At 39.7% G+C, this 24,294-nt stretch overlaps 1 protein-coding gene across 1 annotated transcript in view; it reads left to right on the top strand.

The window, feature by feature from the left end:
- The window catches only part of aass (aminoadipate-semialdehyde synthase), a 35,131-nt gene that overhangs the window by 5,111 nt on the left and 5,726 nt on the right, over window positions 1-24,294 (top strand). Inside the window, 11 exon segments of the mRNA XM_062420503.1 lie at window positions 4,744-4,892; window positions 6,434-6,556; window positions 9,384-9,495; window positions 9,708-9,767; window positions 11,002-11,069; window positions 17,883-18,004; window positions 18,704-18,833; window positions 20,069-20,179; window positions 21,118-21,226; window positions 22,670-22,810; window positions 23,858-24,025. Coding sequence (XP_062276487.1) covers window positions 4,744-4,892; window positions 6,434-6,556; window positions 9,384-9,495; window positions 9,708-9,767; window positions 11,002-11,069; window positions 17,883-18,004; window positions 18,704-18,833; window positions 20,069-20,179; window positions 21,118-21,226; window positions 22,670-22,810; window positions 23,858-24,025 — 1,293 coding nt within the window.

Genomic DNA, 24,294 nt, shown 5'->3' on the forward strand with positions numbered 1-24,294 from the left:
GGATAACTTACTTTGGGGCTGTTTTGAATGGCAGCAGATGTTTTTCATGATTTTTTTTTAACATATTTTGAAGACTGATGATTAAAATTGAAACTTAAGTAATTGGCAGATTAATCAGTAATGAAAATAATTGTTTGTTTTTAGACCCGAAATTAATCAGCAGCAAACTTTTCAAAGGAGAAAAAGTTCAAGTAAAATGTAAAAAATCTCTCAAGCTCGATTTACTCAAGTACTGCAATTAATTTATTACATCTCAGAAGGAAATATTATACTTTACTGTAGTACAGTTTGAGGTACTTGTACTTTACTGTAGTACAGTTTGAGGTACTTGTACTTTACTGTAGTACAGTTTGAGGTACTTGTACTTACTGTAGTACAGTTTGAGGTACTTGTACTTTACTGTAGTACAGTTTGAGGTACTTGTACTTTACTGTAGTACAGTTTGAGGTACTTATACTTTACTGTAGTACAGTTAGAGTACTTGTACTTTACTGTAGTACAGTTTGAAGTTCTTGTACTTTACTGTAGTACAGTTAGAGGTACTTGTACTTTACTGTAGTACAGTTAGAGGTACTTGTACTTTACTGTAGTACAGTTTGAGGTACTTGTACTTTACTGTAGTACAGTTTGAGGTACTTGTACTTTACTGTAGTACAGTTTGAGGTACTTGTACTTTACTGTAGTACAGTTTGAGGTACTTCTACTTTACTGTTGTACAGTTTGAAGTACTTATACTTTACTGTAGTACAGTTTTGAGTTACTTCTACTTTACTGTAGTTACAGTTTGAGGTACTTGTACTTTACTGTAGTACAGTTTGAGGTACTTATACTTTACTGTAGTACAGTTTGAGGTACTTGTACTTTACTGTAGTACAGTTAGAGGTACCTGTACTTTACTGTAGTACAGTTTGAAGTACTTGTACTTTACTGTAGTACAGTTTGAGGTACTTGTACTGTACTTTACTGCAGTACAGTAAGAGGTACTTGTACTTAACTGCAGTACAGTTTGAGGTACTTATACTTTACTGTAGTACAGTTTGAAGTACTTGTACTTTACTGTAGTACAGTTAGAGGTACTTGTACTTTACTGTAGTACAGTTTGAGGTACTTATACTCTACTGCAGTACAGTTTGAGGTACTTATACTTTACTGTAGTACAGTTTGAAGTACTTGTACTTTACTGTAGTACAGTTTGAAGTACTTGTACTTTACTGTAGTACAGTTTGAGGTACTTATACTCTACTGCAGTACAGTTTGAGGTACTTATACTTTACTGTAGTACAGTTTGAGGTACTTATACTCTACTGCAGTACAGTTTGAGGTACTTATACTTTACTGTAGTACAGTTTGAAGTACTTGTACTTTACTGTAGTACAGTTTGAAGTACTTGTACTTTACTGTAGTACAGTTTGAAGTACTTGTACTTTACTCTAGTACAGTTTGAGGTACTTATACTTTACTGTAGTACAGTTTGAGGTACTTCTCTCGTGCTTTCAGGTGAATAATTAAATGATAAATGTCTCTTCCTGTCAGATATGACCAAAGTGTACGCCACCGTTCTGAGTCGACATCACCACCTGATCAGGAAGAGCGATGGCGTTTACGACCCCTTCGAGTATGAACACCACCCAGAACTGTACACCTCCAACTTCAGGACCAGCGTGAGTCTCACTCTCACTCCTTCCTTCCTTCTTTCCTCCGTCCTTTTTTCCTTCCTTTCCTTCCTCTCTTCCTTTTTTCTATTGCTTCCTTCCTTCCTCCCTCCCTCCTTTCCTTCCTTCCTTCTTCCTATCCTTCCTTCCTTCCTTCCTCCTTTCCTTCCTTCTTCCTTCCTTCCTCCTTTACTTTCTTCTTCCTTCCTTCCTCCCTCCTTTCCTTCCTTCCTTTTTCCTCCCTTCCATCCTTCCTTCTTCCTTTCCTTCCTTCTTCCTTCCTTCATCCCTCCCTCCTTTACTTCCTTCTTCCTTCCTTCCCCCCTCCTTTCCTTCCTTCCTGCTTCCTCACTTCCATCCTTCCTTCTTTCTTTTTTTCCTTCCTTCTTCCTTCCTTCCTCCTTCCCTCCTTTACTTCCTTCTTCCTTCCTTCCTCCCTCCTTTCCTTCCTTCTTTCTTCCTCCCTTCCTCCTCCCTTCCATCTTTCCTTCCTTCTTTCTTTCCGTCCTTCTTCCTTCTTTCCTTCCTCCCTCCCTCCTTTCCTTCATTCTTCCTTCCTTCCTCCCTCCTTTCCTTCCTTCCTTCTTCCTCCCTTCCATCCTTCCTTCCTTCTTCCTGTCCTTCCTTCCTTCCTCCCTCCTTTCCTTCCTTCTTCCTTCCTTCCTCCTTTACTTCCTGCTTCCATCCTTCCTTCCTCCCCCTCCTTCCTTCTTCCTCCCTTCCTCCCTCCCTCCTTTCCTTCATTCTTCCTAACCCTAACCCCTTCACCCCCCCCCCCCATCCTCCTTTCCAGGCCTCCTCCGCCAGCCTCCACCTGCTCCTGTCAGTCTTGGTCTTCGTCCTCAGAGTTAAACAGCTGTTGTTGACACGCGGCCGGTTTTACACAACAGTTCAACCTTGTGTTGACTTTACAGAGAAAGAGACGAACGTCACACCACTAACAATTATTTACATTAATAATTCATCTGCTGATTAATCTCTGGATGAATCCTTTGGTCTATAAAATGACTCCTTGGTGACTTTAAGTGTTTCTGCTCAGAGCAATTAATCAGTTAAATAATCACTATTTTGATCATTGATGAATCATTTAATCACTGTTGAATCAAAAATGGAAAAAACATTTCCTGACTACAGATTAAACTTCCTTCCTTCCTTCCTTCTTTCCTCCCTTCCATCCTTCCTTCCTCCCCCTCCTTCCTTCTTCCTTCCTCCCTCCTTTCCTTCATTCTTCCTTCCTTCCTTCCTCCCTTCCTTCCTCCCTCCCTCCTTTACTTCCTTCTTCCTTCCTTCCTCCCTCCTTTCCTTCCTTCTTCCTCCCTTCCATCCTTCCTTCTTCCTTCCCTTCCTCCTTCCTTCCTTCCTCCCTCCCTCCTTTACTTCCTTCTTCTTTCCTTCCTCCCTCCTTTCCTTCCTTCCTTCTTCCTCCCTCCTTTCCTTCCTTCCTTCCTTCTTCCTCCCTTCCATCCTTCCTTCTTCCTGCAACTTCATGTCTTTGAGCTGCAGACTGTTTAACATTAAGCTCTGATAAACACTTATTTACATTTTCTCTCATTTTATTGGCCAAATAATGAATCACAAACAAATCCTATCGTACCGTATCGTAGCAACGTTGTGAACTTTTAAAAGCTGTTTCTATCTTTTATTGTCTCTGATTTATATTAAAATGTTGTTTTTATCTTGTTTTATAACCTTTTATCTTGTTCTACTGCTGCTGGTCTGAGAGTCACCTAATTACATTTCATTGTGTTCTTACAGTGACAATAAAATATCTTATCTAATTAATAATGAAGGTAATCATTAGCTGCTGCCTACTAGCCCCTCTTTGTGTTACTATGGTTACAGCACAGCTCAACAGGGAAACACTAAGAGTGAATCTGATGCTAAACAGACTGTAAATGTGTCAGATATCACTTGATATGACTAACTCACACTGATGAAGCTCAATAGAAGCTGATCATCTACTTTATAATGATTTAGTCCTCCTGGGTCAAATTGACCCCATCTGTTTTAACTGTTCCTTCTTTCCTTCCCTCCTTCCTTACTTTCTTTCCTTCCCTCCTTCCTTCTTTCTTCTGTCCTTCTTTCCTTCCTCCCTCCCTCCTTCTTTCTTTCCCTCTTTCCTTCCTTTCTTCCTTCCTTCCTCTTTTCCTTTCTCCCTCCTTCCTTCCTTCCTCCCTCCCTCCCTCCTTCTTTCCTTCCCTCCTTCCCTCCTTCCTTATTTCTTCTGTCCTTCTTTCCTTCCTCCCTCCCTCCTTCTTTCTTTCCCTCTTTCCTTCCTTTCTTCCTTCCTTCCTCTTTTCCTTTCTCTCTCCTTCCTTCCTTCCTCCCTCCCTCCCTCCTTCTTTCCTTCCCTCCTTCCTTCTTTCCTCTGTCCTTCTTTCCTTCCTCCCTCCCTCCTCCTTTCCTTTGCAGTCTTATTATTTGAAACCATGCGAGGCATATTAGACATCTGAAACATGACAAAGAGACACTGATTCTTTTGTTAAAGGGCCACAAATCAATACAGTGTCATTTATCATCTGAAAAGTAACTAAAGCTGTCAAATAAATGTAGTGGAGTAGAAAGTACAATATTTCCCTCTGAGATGTAGAAAGTAGCATCACATGGAAATACTACAGTAAAGTATAAGTACCTCTAACTGTACTACAGTAAAGTACAAGTACCTCAAACCGTACTACAGTAAAGTACAAGTACCTCAAACTGTACTACAGTAAAGTACAAGTACCTCAAACTGTACTGCAGTAAAGTACAAGTACCTCAAACTGTACTACAGTAAAGTACAAGTACCTCAAACTGTACTACAGTAAAGTACAAGTACCTCAAACTGTACTGCAGTAAAGTACAAGTACCTCAAACTGTACTACAGTAAAGTACAAATACCTCAAACTGTACTGCAGTAAAGTACAAGTACTTCAACATTATACTTAAATACAGTAATGGAGTAAATGTATTTCATTACTCGAAAGTCGTAGTGTAGTAAAAGTATAAAGTATCATCACATAGAAATACCTTATATCTGTACTTTAGTCGTGTACTTGAGTAAAAGTACTAGATTACTACAGAGTTTGACGTCCTGTCATCGTAACTACAGGTGGCTCCTTACACAAACTGCCTGATCAACGGTATCTACTGGGACCGTCTAACCCCCCGACTCCTCAGACGGCTGGACGCCCAGAAGCTCATCAGACCGCCCAAAACCTTGGCGACGGTCGGCGAAGGCTCACCGCAGCTGCCTCACAAGTAAGAGCTGTGATGGAGTTTCAGTCTGAATCATATCCAGTTCACTTCTGCAGAAAAAAACCTTGATTTTCTGTCTTTGAGTTGAAGTGTTTTCAGCTTTGTGCAGTTTTGTCTTTGCTTCACTTTGCGTCCCTCAGACTGAACCAGTGTCCGCTTCTCTCTGTTTGTCTCATCATTAACTTTGAATGCATTGATGGAGTCAGGTGTCTCTTTGTCTCTGGATAATGTAAATGAACGGCAGCTTTCACCACAGTGACCATGGAGCGAGCAGAGAGTAGAGAAGCTGATGTTACATAATACTTTACGTATTATATTAAGCCCTATCATGCAGGAGAACCTACAGTGGCCCCCAAACTGTGTTCACGAGGCTTGACTCATTCTCTTGAATACTCCTACTTAGAGGTGGGTCATCAGTGCATCGCAATATATTTTTTCCCAATTCAATATCGATTCATTAAATCCTCTGAATCGATTCAAGCCCCTGGCCAGTAGGGGGCGCGGTGAGCAACACCTTTGTGTTATTGGCGTTGTAGGACGGAGGCTGCACTCGACCAAACAACAACAACAACAACAACATGGCACCGAAGCAAACTTGTTGACGGAGGCAATAAATGAATGGGGATTAACGGAGAAAGTACCGACAATGCCGCCAACATGCTACTTGCTGTCAGTCTCAGTGAGTCGTTGCATGTTTGGCTTCTTTGCCCACATACTCAATTTGGCAAATTCTGGCATGGCTGCTCTTAAATCTGACCTGCGGTCACGCGGCTTCTCGGCAGAGTGAGGCGCATCTCCTATTTTTTTTTCACCGAAGCACCTTATAGCCACTGGCTAAAATGTTATGTGAGTTATATCACAATTGCCAAGAGAAAATAAATATAATTTAAGTTTACATGCACTTTAATTCAGTGTTAATGTGTTTATTATTTGTGTATTTCTACTTATTACTGAATCGATATCGAAGCATTTAAATCAATATCGAATCGAATTGTGAGGTTCTTAACAATACCCAGCCCTACTCCTACTATTACTATTTGTTCCTCTTCATACGTCGACTTGAAGGATAATCATGCTCCCAGTTATTAGTTCATATTGTAGTAAACTGGCTCCAGTAACAGGATGCAGATATTAGCAGCTACTGCATGTACAGACAATATAAGATGGTTATCAGTCTCAGCTGGTTTAACTGGTTTAGAGATGATGATGATGATGATGATGATGATGATGATGAAGTGTGAGTCACAGATTTCAGCTTCACGCCTCGTTTATTTATTTATTTATTTATTTATTTATGTGTGAAAGTAAACATGACAGCCTCACTGAGAAACATATTTATTCAGTTCATTTATTAGCAGCAGGAGTCACGCACAGTAAACACGACAGAGAGATGTACCTGACACGCAGATGGCTGAACGGCTGTCGTCGTGGTAACCGCTGTATCTCCACAGTCGTGTTTACAGAGGGACGGACCGGCCTGTCGCTCTGATCTCATGAACGCTGTCTCTTCTTCTCTTCTTCTCTCTCTCTCTCTCTCTCTGCAGGCTGCTGGCCATCTGCGACATATCAGCCGACGCCGGCGGCTCCATAGAGTTCATGAACGATTGCACAACCATCGATAAACCTTTCTGCATGTACGACGCCGACCAGCACATCGATCACGACAGGTACGCTTGCAGTCTCTGCTCGGCTCCGTGTTTTATTCTGTTAAAGAGCTGGAAAGAGTGAGATGGGTGATTATGATGGTGATGGTGGCATCTACTCTGCTGCAAAATGACTCGACTATCTCCTGTTTTTTTTTAAGTTAGTTGCACTTTTGGAGTTTGAGCCTCAAGTTGGAGCAGTGTTGAGCCGAACCTCGTTAGTACGTCACTGCAGGAAGTCAAATCAACTCTGCTGGAAGCTTCAACCCTGCTCAAACTGCTTAACCCTTACATACTGTTCGGGGTCAAATTTGACCCATTTTTACATTTTAGAGCTGTAAAAACACCATATACACATCTGTTTTGACCAGATTTTTCCTAATGCAACCATAGACTGTATATAAAATGGACGTAAAATCCCTGACGTCACCCATTGGTTTGTGGACTGTTGCTTGGAAGCGAATAGTATCGGATCTGAGCAGCGCCATCTTGAAAATTTCAGGTGCATGCTGGGAAAAATAAAAACAGGGATTCTACTTATATGGGCATCAGGAGGAGCATGAGGCGCCCTCCTGAACCTGTGAACCAATCAACCTGTCAATCACCACGTAGTCACGCCCTAATGCATACCCTGCTTTATCGTCACATATAAAATCAGGGAGGCCAAAATGTCCCAAATGAACATCATACTGCATTGAAGAAGGCTTTAAACTAGCGATTGAGACCATAAACACATTTTGAAAACGTTTACTGAGGTTAGAAATCAAGTGAGAAGTTGGTGAATTCTCCATTGACTTGTATAGAGACGGAAGTCCTTTTGACACCAAAACGGTCGCCCCCTGGTGGCCTTTTGATAGAATGCAGTTTTAAGTTACTTCCTGGTTGGCCTCATTTCAGAGGACCGGAGCTCCCCGCCTGAATGCAACCCACAGTTTACAAAAATGGAAATAAAATACGAAATTGTCTCATTTTTAGCAGCTGATACACATTTTTATGTACAAATTTGGCTTGTGTTCATTTAAAATAATTAAAAAATCAGCATTTAAACATACATATAACATCTATAAAATGTTCTCCCGGACCATTAAACAGTGATTGTGAATATCTTTTCTCACAGAAGGATGAATCAAACATTTATTAATGACTGATGGGGAATTTATGAATGAGAGACTTATTATGAGTCAGAATATGAACAGTATATAAAGGGTTAAAAAACGTCTTTGCTGGTTTCCAGAGGGTGAAAATGTAATGGCCATAATGCCAAATCTTTTACTCAGCTGTTTAGTGTTCAGGTTATAATGATTGTACCACATTACAACAACTGAGTTAAGGTAAGCTAAACCTATTAATATTACTAAAACTAATATTAAGGAAATGATAGAAAGCTTCAGACTTACTCAACAGCATCTTTACAATCACTCAATACATGAAAACGGGTTTAAAAAACAAATTAAGTTCATACATCGAACAGAAAACACACAAAAAGACGAATAAAGCTGATAAAAACCAGTAAAGTAAGACTGCAGATGCCTATAGATGCCTCTTGTGTAAAGTGCTCTGTGACCATGTAATGTTCCACCAACACACCGTTTAAAATCTGAAAGGAAGAGGTGGAACAAAAGAGTTTTTATCACGATCCAGTCGACATTTTGGATTTCTAAATTGCCATCCAGAAGGTAAACACTTCCATTCAGATTCAAGGATGTGAGGTGGATTATTCATTGTTCCCCCCTTTTCTCCTCTTTAAATGCCAACTTCTTATTCATAAGCCGTAGAGAATGGTGTCCTTTCCTCCAGCTAACCTTCACTGCGCTGAGCACAAGGAGAGTCAGCCGAGACTTGAATTGAACCGTCAGGTTACCGTAGCGCCTGAATACTCTACCTGATTCAACTCTTTATAAAACAGGACGGATAAATAGTCTCTTGTCTTCACTGTGATGTTTTCTTAAAAAGTACAGCCTCCGCAATAGTCAAGGGTTGTAGGCTTGGGTGAAGGAGAAGGGTAGCGGTGGTGGAAATGTTACAAAATAAAGAAGCTGACCAATCAGAGCAGAGTGGGCTCATCAGGAGGAGAAAGGGGGGGGGGGGGGGTTCTTAAAGAGACAGGAGCTAAAACGGCCTGTTAATAGACAGAGGCTGAACTGAGCGGCTGCATAAAGGACGAGTAGAAGATAAATAAGGAGTTTTTAACTGGAAATCATGTAAAGATATTCCAGTAGAGACACATAATATTAATATAGAGCTGCGTTCCATTTACTTCGGTAGTTGGAAGTCGGAGAAGTCAGTAACCCAGTTCTAACCAGGTGAGACATCGATAGAAATACCAGTCAATAAAAACCCATTTTGTTGTATTTTTTGTTCATATAAACATCGTAGCAACACGTCCGAAGATAGAAGTTGGACAGCGCTGTGTGTACGACTGATTTAATGAGGCACCAGTAATCGATGCACAGGGTTACCGTCTTTGATTTTGAGGTCGAGGTTAGTGAGGTATGTCTGACTTTCGGAGTAGGAGATTTGACTTCAGGGGGCTTTCCTGTTGAAATTCCGACCTCCGAGTACAACTTGAAAGCACCAATAAAGCTGCAAAACGTCTGTTCTGATTAAATGCGTTGGCGAATGTAAACACCAGATCGGAATAGATCACGTCACATGTAAACATTTGTCCTGAAATCTTCAATCAGAATGAATAAAAGTCTCCATGTAAACCTGGCGAATGACTCCTTATGGTCTCAGTTGCAGGTTTAAGGTTCAGTGCAGATGTAAATGTGTGTAAGTGGGTTTAAAGATGGTCCACTGCTCTGCATAGTCCTGTATCTTCCTCTCATCACCTCTCTGTTTCTGTTGGCAGCGTGGAGGGAAACGGGATCCTCATGTGCTCCATCGACAACCTTCCCGCTCAGCTCCCCATCGAGGCCACGGAGTACTTTGGAGACCGACTCTTCCCCTACATCTGGGAGATGGTAAGACGTGCTGGGTGTTCAGGTGAGGCGAGGTGAGAAGAGATGGTGGCGTTGTTGGGTTTGTGTCACGCTCGGTGCTGCTGCTTAACGCTGGTATGAGGCTATGGGAGAGCGCTGCAGAAGGTTTAACAGAGTGAATAAAAACCCTGAGAGAGACGGGACTCTTTTATTTATTGCTTCTTTTTAAATGTGATGTGTTTTGTCATCGTCAGCTGCCTTCAGACGCCACCAGACCGCTGGACGAGGAGGAGTTCAGCCCACAAGTCAGAGACGTGAGTTCAATATTTTACTGTGTTTGCTGCAGAAGCTTCAGAGCAAACATTAAGTTTTAATCTTGAAATAACTGACCTGTTATTTTAAAATAAAAATACATTTTAGGTAATGCTTCATTTTACAGATCCTTTAACTTTACACTAATTTCCAGGAACTGTTTTGGATAGATGGCAGGTATTTAATGGTTAACTTTTAGGACATTTTACAGATCCCGGATAAAAGGCAGGTATTTAATGGTTAACTTTTGGGACATTTTACAGAAAATTAGGTGCAATTTAGTTGGAAAAAAGTGATTAATTCTTCATAAATTCTTTATAAATTAGAGTTAAAGACGCTGAGCTTGTTTTATCTGTCTTACAACAACAACCTAGCAGACAGGAAAAAGTTAGTTGTAGTTTGATTTTATGTAGAGTAGCGTTGTGTCAAATTGACCTCAGTGGAACAAAGTAAGAATTCCTCAAAACTTTTGTGTTTTCTAGATATATCGAATTTATCTTTTAATTTATGAATGTTTAATGTTGAGCTATGACTCAAACTAAAGCCACAGTACGCAAAAGTACTTCATAACACACAATACTGTGAACTTTACTATGCTATATAGTAGGGGTGGGTAAAAATATCGATACAGCAATATATCGCGATACTTTGCCTCCCAATATAATATCGATTTTTCAACTCCAAAGATCGATTTTTTATAAGAATAATGATCCATGTTTAGACGCGTTGTGAATACAGTATGACTTCCGTACCTCCACTCCGGTAGATGGCGCCGAAGAGCGACTCTGCTGGGCAGCGCATGCATTTCTGTATTAGAGGGAGTGGCTGAGGTATCAAAATAACAACGCCTCCGTAGTTTAAAGCCGACGTTTGGAAGCACTCTGGCTTCCAAGTTAAAAAAGAGAGTAAAAACAATGAGTTGGATAAAGATAATGCTGTTTGTAAGCTTTGTCATGGAAATTAATAAAATGGAGAGGCTGTTTTGAATGAAATGACTCAATTTGTCCTCTGATCAATATCATCTGATGTACATATACAGGTACTTGTGTTTTCATCTCTATTTATATTGTAATATCATGATATCATGATAGATGGTGATACTATTGTATTGTGACCCAAGTATCGTGATATGTATCGTATCGTGAGGTTCTTGCCAATACTCACCCCTTACTATCTACTCACTCTATTTATTATTTTGTTATTTTTGACATGGTTTATTGTACTTTGTTAATAAAGGCTGTCATCACCTCTAACGGAGTCCTCACCCCGAAGTTCGAATACATTGACAAACTTCGGGAAAGAAGGTGAGACTTGTTTTTTTCGTGAGCCTGTGAGCACGTTATACTTCATTAACTGTTAAATGCTGCATGTTTTCAATTAAAGCGTGAAATGTTTAGTGTATGTTTACGTGTTAAACTACTCTATAAAACACCTGTTTCACCTACTAATTAACGCAACCTGATCAATGGACGAAATGACTAAAGATTACGAGACAGGTAACATTTATCATCGTGTACTAACGTAGCTCACCTGCGCTAACTTCCTACGCTATAGTTTTTGATAATCACAGTTAATAGAAGTGTTTTTGTGCTTTATAGTCTGCTTTTTTTCCCTCCTTATAACCCTTAATCCTTTTCTAGCATTGCAGTTTGTGATGTTGTAGTGTCTTCCAGCGGCAGCGCTGGAAACTGGACTCGTAGCGACTAACAGACGACTTGTTGTTGTTCCCGCACAGTGCTGCCCTCTGGTGTCTGCTGTGCCAACCTGCCTCTGCATTAACACCTTGCATGGCTAGTGTCCAAATAAGGCCAACCTCAGACGCTGGAGTTTGTCTTTAGGTATCGGAGGGGTAGAAACATATTTTCTTCTCAATTTCCAAAAAAAAAAAAATCCCCCGTCATCTCCCCTTCTGTCGCATCAGTCCGTCTTATTTTGGTGTTTTTAAGTTGGGACAGTTTGGGAAATCTTCTTGATTGCCGTCTTCATCAGAGTCAGAGTTTCATTTGTCTGCATCCAGAACAAAAAGAGATCCACGAAGTATTTAACCTACGATAGAAACAGCTAGCTTCTCTCCACCGCAAGACAGAAAAAGTCCATCTGGGTCTGTCACAATAATTATCGACTTATCGTACAATAATGTAATTATCGACATAATCTTGTTTACATATCGACTTATCGTACAGTAACGTAATTATCGAAGACATCGTGTCTATATATCAATTTATCGTACAATAACGTAATTTTTGACATTGTGTCTAGATATCAACTTATCGTACAATAACGTAATTTTTGACATTGTGTCTAGATATCAACTTATCGTACATAACGTAATTTTTGACATTGTGTCTAGATATCAACTTATCGTACAATAACGTAATTTTTGACATTGTGTCTAGATATCAACTTATCGTACAATAACGTAATTTTTGACATTGTGTCTATATATCAACTTATCGTACAATAACGTAATTATCGACAACATCGTGTCTATATCTCAATTTATTGTACAGTAACATAATTTTTGACATTGTGATGATATATCAACTTATCGTACATAATGTAATTTTTGACAACGTGTCTATATATCAACTTATTGTACATAACATAATTTTTGACATCGCGTCTATATATCGACTTATCGTACAATAACGTCATTTTTGACATTGTGTTGATATATTGACTTATCGTACAATAACGTAATTATCGACAACATCGTGTCTATATCTCAATTTATTGTACAGTAACATAATTTTTGACATTGTGATGATATATCAACTTATCGTACATAATGTAATTTTTGACAACGTGTCTATATATCAACTTATTGTACATAACATAATTTTTGACATCGCGTCTATATATCGACTTATCGTACAATAACGTCATTTTTGACATTGTGTTGATATATTGACTTATCGTACAATAACGTAATAATTGACATCGTGTCTATATATCAACTTAACGTACAGTAACGTAATTATCGACGACATGTCTATATATCAATTTATCGTACAATAACGTTATTATTGACATTATGTCGATATATCAATTTATCGTACATAACGTAATTATTGACATTGTTTCTATATATCAACGTTATTTTTGACAGTGTCGATATAGCAATTTATCGTATAATAACATAATTTTTGACGTGTCTATATAACGACTTATTGTACAATAATGTAATTATTGACATCATGTCTATTTATCAACTTATCGTACAGTAGCGTAATTTTTTACATTGTGTCTATATATCAACTTATCGTACAATAACGTAATTATTGACATTGTGTCTATATATCAACTTAACGTACAGTAACGTAATTATCGACGTCATGTCTATATATCAATTTATTGTACAATAACGTAATTTTTGACATTGTGTCTATATATGGACTTATCGTACAATAACGGCCCGTAATGGCAGTCTCTCTAATCCCATCCCCCATTTACATTATTATACTATTACATTATCATTATATCAGTGCTATAAAATGATCTTCAAATGACAATAATATCGTTTATCGCGATTATTTCTTAGACAATATATCGTCCAATAAAAGTAGTTATCGTGACACGTCTAAGTTTACTCTGTTTCATGTCATGAGACGGAGATATCAGCTGTTATATCTCTGAAGAGGACTAAAGTGTGTCCACAAAAAGTCACCAAAACCGATAAAAGCTTAATAAAGAAATAAGTACATTTTCATCTGCAGATCCTTCAACAGGTCACAACAAAAATATATAACAGTGCAAAGCAAAACACACACAGGATACAGGATACAAAGTTACACACATCAGATCAATGTAAATGTGTGTTTGACAAATTAAAAGCGAGATTATTTGCATATATGAGCTGACCAATAAAATGCAGAGTCAGCGGTTACAGAGCCGAGAAGCTGCATAAAGGACCAGTAGAAGATAAATAAGGAGTTTTTAACTGGAAATCATGTAAATATATTCCAGTAGAGACACAGAATATTGGAGATGTGTAGAATATGTCCATATAAACAGCTCTGTAGTGACTGCACAAGTCCAAATAGTTAATAAACATGCACATTTATTATCTCTATATGTTGCCTGAACCTGAGCTGTGCATATATACTGTCACTATGTGCTGTGTGGTGCCGGTGCTGCTCAGCCACTGAACACATGCAGAAACAGCTGAACCAGCAGCTGCCAAATCACACAATGGCTTTATCAATCACGTCTTAATCTGAGTGTTGACAAGACAAAAGGTGTGTACAATCCCCCCCGAACCAACGCTGATATCTCCATCAGAGCTGAAAGCAGAGACACAGACACTGACTTTAAAATATCTGTGTGTGACACCGGATTGAAATTTTAAATATTAACAAACATTTAGACACATTAGAAACTCTCTCTCTGCAGAACAAAGCTTAAAAACTGGATGCATTATCAAGTATATTATGATATACTGCAGGAGTCTGAAGAAATACAATGAGAATTTGAGATTTGTCTCAAATTGTCTTCTTTTCCTTCCTTCCTTCCTTCCTTCCTTCCTTCCTTCCTTCCTTCCTGTCTTCTTTTCCTTCCTTCCTTCCATCTTTCCTTCCTGTCTTCTTTTCCTTCCTTCCTTCCTTCCTTCCTTCCTTCCTTCCTTCCTTCCTGTCTTATTTTCCTTCCTCCATCCCTCCTTCCTTCATTCCTTCCTGTCTTCTTTTCCTTCCTTCCTTCCTTCCATCGTTCCTTCCTTTCTTCTTTTCCTTCCATCTTCCTTCCTTCCTTCCATCTTTCCTTCCTGTCTTCTTTTCCTTCCATCTTCCTTCCTTCCTTCCATCTTTCCTTCCTGTCTTCTTTTCCTTCCATCTTTCCTTCCTGTCTTCTTTTCATTCCATCTTCCTTCTTTCCTTCCTGTCTTCTTTTCCTTCCATCTTTCCTTCCTGTCTTCTTTTCCTTCCATCTTCCTTCTTTCTTTCCTTCCTTCCATCTTTCCTTCCTGTCTTCTTTTCCTATAAATTTGTGCCTTGTTTTGTAAGATTTAAACATGTTGGCTCCTCGTCCAGCTTCAGACTGATAGCTGCATTATAAGAGATCTGATTCTTCTTCTCTTTGCATCTCTTTAAGTCTTCAGTCAGAGGGTCAAAGATGCAAAGAGAAGCTGTAAGTGAAGGAAGACGTAGATGCATTTAACATTTAAGAGAGTTAGCAGGTTATTGTTTCAGTAAAGGTTTAACACTTCTTGGACCTGGATGCATAAAGACAGAAATCCATCTTCTCCTTTTGACTTTGTTTAAGACGGAAAACAAGAAGAAGAGATTCCTCCAAAAAAAAAAAAAAAAAATCATCACCTGCATGTTTTATCATATCCATAATCCTCTTTAAGTTTCCTCTTTTTAATTAATCTGCTTTTGATTGATTACAGTTTGCTTTTAATGAGCTTTCCTTGTTAAATGACAGTATTAATGTATGTATCTATAGATTATTAAAGACTCCTCAGTGACTCTTACAGCAGCTTGGAGCCTCTTCTTGGAGATATTTAGGCCAAACATCTCTAAGACTTGATGAGTTTCCTCCTTAATTGATCCTTAAGTATCTTTTTTTTTTTCCCAGACAAGCCATGCCACTAAAATCTTAATCCCTCTGTGGTTCAGTTTGGCTCCTTAAGATATGTAAACTGTGTAAGAGAGAAATCCTCCTGAGGGAAACGTCTCGGTTCTTTTTAATTAAGAGGATGACGGTCGGACCTCCGCTCGGCCTCGCTGCGACTCGTGCATGCGTCGCATCCAATTAGGCCAAAGCTGACTGTGCAGGAGGAGGAGGAGGAGGAGGAGGAGGAAGACGGGGGGGGTTGGGGTGGATATTAATATATAATAATGCCACAGGTCAGCGGGGCTAATGTCTTTATGGTGGTGTTATTATAATGCAGATTGAGGCTGTTAAGGAGAAGGTTTAATTATCTTCACTGTGATTTAAACTCAGCTGATCGAGGGTCAAACAATCAAACTGTCAAGACTCTGAAAGTGAGTCGTCTGAGTCTTAATCTGCAGTTTAAACCAACGCTTTGCTCGATAATGATAATTATTATTATTATTACATTTTATGTGTCTTTAAGTTCAGCAGGGCGGAAAAAAAACACGTCTTTATACATTTAATTAACTCTCATCTACAATTAAAAAGTGAATAAATTAAAAAAGACTTAAATCCTCAAAGTTGAGAAGCTGAGTTTAGATTTTTAGTGTTTTTAAATTTGAGCTGAGAAATAAAAAAATATAGAAAATATACAAATTAACATTTAATTAAATATAATTTCTAATTCCAAGTAAGTGAGAAGATTATCATCATAATTATTATCATTATTATTATTATCAGTAGTATTAGTGTTATTATTAAATGTATAACAGAATTAGTAAAAAATGCCTGGATACATTAAAAAATACTTGAAAACAAATTAAACAAAAAAATAAAAGAATTGACAAAAAGTGTAAAAAAAGAAGAAAAAAGAAATGTGTAAGTAATTAAATAGAAATATTATTTTTGTACTTTAAATTAATAATATTTGTTATTTCAATATTATTTGCGCGGTATAGTTATTTATTGTTTTGTGAGGTAATAGTTATTTATTAATTTATTATTTATTTTTATTATTTTATTATATTTTTTAAACATTTAAAACTAATACTTTCCAACTAATATAATATAATTTATCATAATAGCTGATATCTATAATAATGATTTATTGTTTATATTGATTATTATTATTAATAATTGATATTGAACTAAGCTGTAGTATTAATATTGATTAGTACTTTTATATGTATTTTATATTTATTTAACATCCAAGTAATATATTATTTTTGTACTTTAAATTAATAATATTTGTTATTTGAAAATATAACATATATAATATTTGAAAACATGAATTTTCCAGGTTATTTCTGGTAAGTGTGATATGAAGCTCTGATTGTTTCTGACTTTGAATATTAAACCAACATTTTTTTCTATTTGATTTTATTATTTATTATTTAATATCCTTTATATTTGCTTGTTGCCCCCCCCCACTCCCCCCCCCTGCTCATCCTGCTCCAATCATCCTCATCAGGATCATATTTCATATTTCAGATCAAACTTCTGTTTTGACTTTATACGTCATTGATCGTCTTCACTGATCTGAAACCAGCTAATATAATATTTATTAACACTGTTATTGTTATTGTTATTGTGTGTCCATCATACAGAGAAAGTAAAGAATGACACACAGCAGCTGATATCTGTCACTCAAGTCTCTCAAGGATTTTATTTTATTTCTATTATATCACTTTTTCTTCTTTATTTAGACTCTTGTAGTGACTTCAGGCTTCAGGACCAAACTCATCTTAGTTGGGTTTTTCTTCATTCATTCACAAAAAGATCAGCAGACGACAAAAATGTGTAAAGAGTCAAAGTCTGAAAATCATCGTCACATTTTAACCTTCCTGTCGTCCTCCCGGGTCAAAGTGACTGTTCCTACTTTCCTTCCTTCCTTCCATCTGTCCTCCCTCCCTCCTTCTCTCTTTCTTTCCTCCCTCCTTCCTTCCTCTCTCCTTTCCTTCCTTCCTCCCTCCCTCCTTTCCTTCCTTATTCCTCCTTTACTTTCTTCCTCCCTCTTTTCCTTCCTTCTTCCTCCCTTCGTTCCTTCGTTCCTTCCTCCCTCTTTTCCTACCTTCTTCCTCCCTTCCTTCCTCCCTCTTTTCCTTCCTTCTTCCTCCTTTCCTTCCTTCCTTCCTCTCTCCCTTCTTCCTCCCTTACTTCCTTCTTCCTTTCTTCCATCTTTCCCTCCTTATTCCTCCCTCCCTTCTTCCTCCCTTCCTTCCTTCTTCCTTTCTTCCTTCCTTCTTCCTTTCTTCCAATCCTCCCTTCTTCCTCCCTTCCTTCCTTTTTCCTTCCTTCTTCCTCCCTTCCTTTCTTCCTCCCTCTTTTCCTTCCTTCTTCCCTCTTTTCCTTCCTTCCTCCCTTCCTTACTCCCTCCCTTCCTTCCTTTCTTCCATCCTCCCTTCCTTCCTTTCCTTCCTTTTCCTTCCTTCCTTCCTTGACTCGAGGACAACAGGAGGGTTAAATAACATCTCTCCATCTTTATAAACTCAGTTGTGACGGTTCTTCCTGTTTCTCTGGATCAGGGAGAAAGCTCAGATCATGAAGAAGAGCGGGATGAAGCGTGTTCTGCTGCTGGGATCCGGTTACGTCTCCGGTCCCGTTGTTGAGTATCTGACCCGCGATGAGAGGACTCAGGTGACTGTCGGTGAGTTTGTCCTTTTAAAAAGTTTCTATCTGGAGCTTTCAACTACAACTCAGAGTCTTCAGGAAACTGTTCAAATGTGTTTTCCTTCCATCTGTCCTTCCTGTCTTCTTTTCCTTCCTTCGATCCTTCCTGTCTTCCGTCTTTCCTGTCTTCTTTCCTTCCTTCCTTCCTTCCATCCATCCATCCATCCATCGATCTGTCCTTCCTGTCTTTTTTCCTTGCAACCTTCCTTCATACCATCTCTTCTTCCTGTCTTACTTCCTTCCTTTCTTCCTTCCTTACATCTGTCCTTCCTGCCTTCTTTTCCTTCCTTCCTTCCATCTGTCCGTCTTCTTTTCTTTCCTTCCTTCCTTCTTTCCATCTGTCCTTCCTTCCTTCCTTCCTGTCTTCTTTTCCTTCCTTCCTTCCTTCTGTCCTTCCTGTCTTATTTTCCTTCCTTCCTTCCTTTCATCTTTCCTTCCTGTCTTCTTTTCCTTCCTTCCTTCCTTCCTTCCTTCCATCTGTCCTTCCTGTCGCCTTTTCTTTCCTTCCATCCTTCCTTCCATCTGTCCTTCCTGTCTTCTTTTCCTTCCTTCCTACATAAATTCTTAGAAAGTAGGTTTTCCCAGCCTTTAAAGTTGACTGTGAATACTTACAGCTATGTTATTGACTGTAATAATGATGGTGTGTGTGTGTGTGTGTGTGTGTGTTTGTGTTCAGCGTCGGTGCTGCTGAGGCAGGCGGAGGAGCTGGCAGCTAAATATCCCAACACCATCCCCGTGATGCTGGACGCCACCAGCCAGGAAGGACACCTCGACTCTCTGGTCAAAGATCACGACCTGGTCATCAGGTAGAGTTCACACATTCACACACACTGTTATACATGTCAGAGCTTTTCCTGAAGTAAACTTAACATATTTGAGGATGGAAGGTTTCATTTTAATACTTGCATCACACTCGTAGACGTCACTTTGTGTCATGATATCTGCTCAAGAAACCAAATCTATTGAACCCATTTAACTTTTAGGTTAATCTTTACCACTTGTATATCTTTCCTTCCTTCCTTCCATCTGTCCTTCCTGTCTTCTTTTCCTTCCTTCCTTTCTTCCTTCCTTCCTTCTTTCCATCCTTCCTTCCTTACTTCTTTCCTTCCATCCTTCCTTCCTTCTTTCCTTCCTTCTGTCCTTCCTTTCTTTGTGTCATTTGTACTTCCTTCTTTCCTTCCTTCCTTCCTTCATGTCATCTGTCCTTCCTTCCTTCCATCCTTCCTTCCCTCCTTCCTTCCTTCCTTCCTTCCTTCCTTCCTTCCTTCCTTCCTGTATGTAATGCACAGACAGACCATCAGATTGTGTTATGGTTGCTATAGATACAGGTTGTTCTATGGTTGCTATAGATACAGGTTGTGTTATGGTTGCTATAGATACAGGTTGTGTTATGGTTGCTATAGATACAGGTTATGTTATGGTTGCTATAGATACAGGTTGTTCTATGGTTGCTATAGATACAGGTTGTGTTATGGTTGCTATAGATACAGGTTGTTCTATGGTTGCTATAGATACAGGTTGTTCTATGGTTGCTATAGATACAGGTTGTGTTATGGTTGCTATAGATACAGGTTGTTCTATGGTTGCTATAGATACAGGTTGTGTTATGGTTGCTATAGTTACAGGTTGTTCTATGGTTGCTATAGATACAGGTTGTTCTATGGTTGCTATAGTTACAGGTTGTGCTTTAGTGTATAAACGAAGAATAAAACAAATCACTGATGACATCAGAGATCCTGCTGGAGACATTTTTGAAGTTGACTTTCATTTTTTCATCTTGTACATGAACAGAATGAGTCTCTAACATGTTTTAATAAAAGTTTAGAACCAATGAGGTGTGAATGAGTCTGTAAAACATCACATTTAGGCTCAATGAGGAAATAAATCTATGTTTTATGTTGTCATGGCAACCAAGAGGAAGGGTTAAATTTGGGGTGAAGAAGGTGAATCCTAACAGGTGGTTGTTAGTGATGTTTAACTTCTCTTCAGTGACAGTATTTAGTCTCAGCTTCCTGTCCTGACCCTTTCCTCTGCTCCTCAGCATGCTGCCGTACGCCTACCACCCGCTCATCGCCAAGCACTGCATCAACAGGAAGGTGAACATGGTGACGGCCAGCTACCTGAGTCCTGCCATGAAGGAGCTGCAGAGCAGGTGACAAACAAACACTCAACAGGCACAGATACAACAGGATTTAACAAGAAATCATTGTTATTTGTGTCAAATTCATTAAAACTTGTTCCTATCACTGATTTTATGTACAACTTAATAATGAAAAAGTAAATGTTAAATAATGAAAATAATCAAACAATTGTGAAAAAATCTCATATTTGGATCCAAACCAACAACTGATAGTAGACTACTATCTACTTCCTGTCTTCTTTTCCTTCCTTCCTTCCTGTCTTCTTTCTATCTTTCCTTCTTTCCTGTCTTCTTTTCTTTCCTTCCTTCCTTCCTCCCTTCCTTTTATCTTTCCTTCCGGTCTTCTTTTCCTTCCTTCTATCTTTCCTTCTTTCCTGTCTTCCTTTCTTTCTTTCCTTCCTTCTTCTCTTCCCTCCATCTTTCCTTCCTGTGTTTTCTTTCCTTCTTTCCTGCCTTCCATCCTTCCCTCCATCTTTCCTTCCTGTCTTCTTTTCTTTCCTTCCCTCCTTCCTTCTATCTTTCCATCCTTCCTTCCTTCCTTCTTTCCTTCCTTCCTTCTTTTCTTTCCTTCCTTCCTTCTTCTTCTCTTCCCTCCATCTTTCCTTCCTGTCTTCTTTTCTTTCCTTCCTTCCTTCCTTCCTTCTATCTTTCCATCCTTCCTTCCTTCCATCTTTCCTTCCTGTCTTCTTTTCCTTCCTTCAAATTGCTCTTTATTGTAAGTAGATCAGTTTATTGTTGGTTTGGTTTTAACCTTTAGAAAGTGTTTGAGTTGGTTTGTGTGTTAAATGAAAATGTGTATTTATAATAAGAGAGGAAACTCAACGTGTGTGTGTGTGTGTGTGTGTGTGTGTGTGTGTGTGTGTGTGTGTGTGTGTGTGTGTGTGTGTGTGTGTGTGTGTGTGTGTGTGTGTGTGTGTGTGTGTGTGTGTGTGTGTGTGTGTGTGTGTCAGCGCTGAAGAGGCAGGCGTCACCATAGTGAATGAGATGGGGTTGGACCCGGGCATCGACCACATGCTCGCCATGGAGTGTATCGACCGAGCCAAAGCTGACGGCTGCACTGTGAGTCACACACACACACACACACACACACACACACACACACACACACACACACACACTCCGACTGTGTGTGTGTGTGTGTTTGATAATGATTGTTTGAACACATGCAGGCTGCAGCTTGCTGGCAGTAGCATCGACCCGTTAAACAGACTGAGGCTCCTCATGTTCTCACAGTAACAGATGAAACCTTTTATATGTTTTATTTAACATGTCTGACACTGTGACACAAAGAAGAATACACACACACACACACACACACACAGACACACACACACACACACACACACTGCTCACATGAGGAGGTTTTATTTTTATTCTCTGCTGCTTTTCAACATTTCAATCAATCACCTCATCATTCTCATCACATCATTGTTAGTGCTGCAGAATCAGCTGATCGGCTGTAACTCAAAATAAATAAATGTCTTTATTGAATTTTAAATTATTTCATTAACCTTCGTGTCGTCCTCCCGGGTCAAATTGACCCCGTCTGTTTTGACTGTTCCTTCTTTTCTCCCTTCCTTCCTTCTCTTTTTCTTTCCTTCCTCTCTCTTTCCTCCCTTCCTTCTTTCCTTCCTCCATCCCCCTTCCTCCTTCCTTCCTCCCTTCCTTCTCTCCTTCCTTCTCTTTCTTTCCTTCCTCTCTTTCCTCCCTTCCTTCTTTCCTTCCTCCATCCCTTTCTTCCACCCGTCTGTCCTTCCTTAATCCTTCCTTCCTTCCTCCCTCCCTCCTTCTCTTTCTTTCCTTCCTCTCTCTTTCCTCCCTTCCTTCTTTCCTTCCTCCAAACCCCTTTCTTCCATCCTTCTGTCCTTCTTTCCTTCCTTACTCCCTCCTTCTCTTTCCTTCCTCTCTTTCCTCCCTTCCTTCTTTCCTTCCTCCATCCCCCTTTCTTACATCCTTCTGTCTTTCCTTCCTCCTTCCTTCCTTCCTCCCTCCCTCCCTTCCTTCTGTCCTTCCTCCCTCCTTCTCTTTCTTTCCTTCCTCTTTCCTCCCTTCCTTCTTTCCTTCCTCCATCCCCCTTTCTTCCACCCGTCTGTCCTTCCTTAATCCTTCCTTCCTCCCTCCCTCCTTCTCTTTCTTTCCTTCCTCTCTCTTTCCTCCCTTCCTTCTTTCCTTCCTCCAAACCCCTTTCTTCCATCCTTCTGTCCTTCCTTCCTTCCTCCCTCCTTCTCTCTTTCTTTCCTTCCTCTCTCTTTCCTCCCTTCCTTCTTTCCTTCCTCCATCCCCCTTTCTTCCATCCTTCTGTCCTTCCTTCCTTCCTCCCTCCCTCCTTCTTTCTTTCTTTCTTTCTTTCGTGTGTGTCCCCAGTAGTGATGTAGGACTGTATGTGTGTGTCCCCAGTAGTGCTCTAGGACTGTACGTGTGTGTGTGTCCCCCGTAGTGCTCTAGGACTGTATGCGTGTGTGTCTCAGTGCTGAGGTTCCTGACTCTCCTCTGTTGTTCCAGGTGGAGTCCTACAGCTCGTTCTGTGGAGGACTTCCTGCTCCAGAGTGTTCAGACAATCCTCTCCGTTATAAGTTCAGCTGGAGTCCGTACGGCGTTCTGCTCAACACCATCAGCCCCGCCATCTTCCTCAAAGATGGAGAGGTGTGCACCACTCTGAACAGCAGCTCATGATTATTGTGTCAAATTCATTCAAAACTTGGTTCTTTATTTTCAGAGTCGTTCCTTTCACTGATTTTATGTGTTCAGCTGTAATTCCTAAACAATGTGCATTAGGCTGTAAATGTTTCAGCCTGTTAGGAGAGAAAATAACTTCATGCAGTAAATAATAATGAAAAAGTAAATGTTCAAAAATAATGAAAATAATCAAAAAATTGTGAAAAATTCTCGTATTTGGATCCAAACCAACAACTGATAGTAGACTACTATCTACTTCCTGTCTTCTTTTCCTTCCTTCCTTCCTTCCTTCCATCTTTCCTCCCTGTCTTCTTTTCCTTCCTTCCTATCTTCTTTTCCTTCCATATTTCCTCCCTTTCTTTTTTCTTTTCTTCCTTCCTTCCTGTCTTCTTTTCCTTCCTTCCTTCCTTCCATCTTTCCTCCCTTTCTTTTTTCCTTCCTTCCTTCCTTCCATCTTTCCTCCCTTTCTTTTTTCCTTCTTTCCTTCCTTCCATCTTTCCTTTCTTCCTGTCTTCTTTTCCTTTCTTCCTTCCTTCCTTCCTATCTTCTTTTCCTTCCTTCCTTCCTTCCTTCCATCTTTCATCCTTTTCTTCTTTCTTTCCTTCCTTCCTTCCTTCCTGTCTTCTTTTCCTTCCTTCCTTCCATCTTTCCTCCCTTTCTTTTTTCCTTCTTTCCTTCCTTCCATCTTTCCTTTCTTCCTGTCTTCTTTTCCTTTCTTCCTTCCTTCCTTCCTATCTTCTTTTCCTTCCTTCCTTCCTTCCTTCCATCTTTCATCCTTTTCTTCTTTCTTTCCTTCCTTCCTTCCTTCCTGTCTTCTTTTCCTTCCTTCCTTCCATCTTTCCTCCCTTTCTTCCTTCTTTCCTTCCTTCCTATCTTTGATTTACAGGATTTACTGATGCAAAGACGATGTTAAAATCTGTGTGTGTGTGTGTGTGTCTGTGTGTGTCTGTGTGTGTGTGTGTGTGTCTGTGTGTGTCTGTGTGTGTGTGTGTCTGTGTGTGTGTGTGTGTCCAGGTGGTGAGCATCCCAGAAGGCGGTGCTCTGATGGACTCGACGTCACCGATGGATTTCCTTCCCGGGTTCAACCTGGAAGGATTCCCCAACCGGGACAGCACCAAGTACGCCGAGCCGTACGGCATCCAGACGGCTCACACTCTGATCAGAGGAACGCTGCGCTTCAAGGTACCGACCCGGCTCATTCACACTGTTATGATGTGTATTATATATTACACACACTAACACACCTGTACACATTTAGACAGTACTGCTAATACTGCTGCATTATAACTACTTTTACCTTTTATACTTTATCTTCACTGCATGTAATGAAATATTCTCTTTATCACAGTAACGCTTTTCTTCTTAACCTTCGTGTCGTCCTCCCGGGTCAAATTGACCCCGTCTGTTTTGACTGTTCCTTCTTTCCTCCCTTCCGTCCTTCCGTTTGTCCT

Source organism: Scomber scombrus, chromosome 6 (genome assembly GCF_963691925.1).
Source record: "Scomber scombrus chromosome 6, fScoSco1.1, whole genome shotgun sequence".
Lineage (NCBI taxonomy): Eukaryota > Metazoa > Chordata > Actinopteri > Scombriformes > Scombridae > Scomber > Scomber scombrus.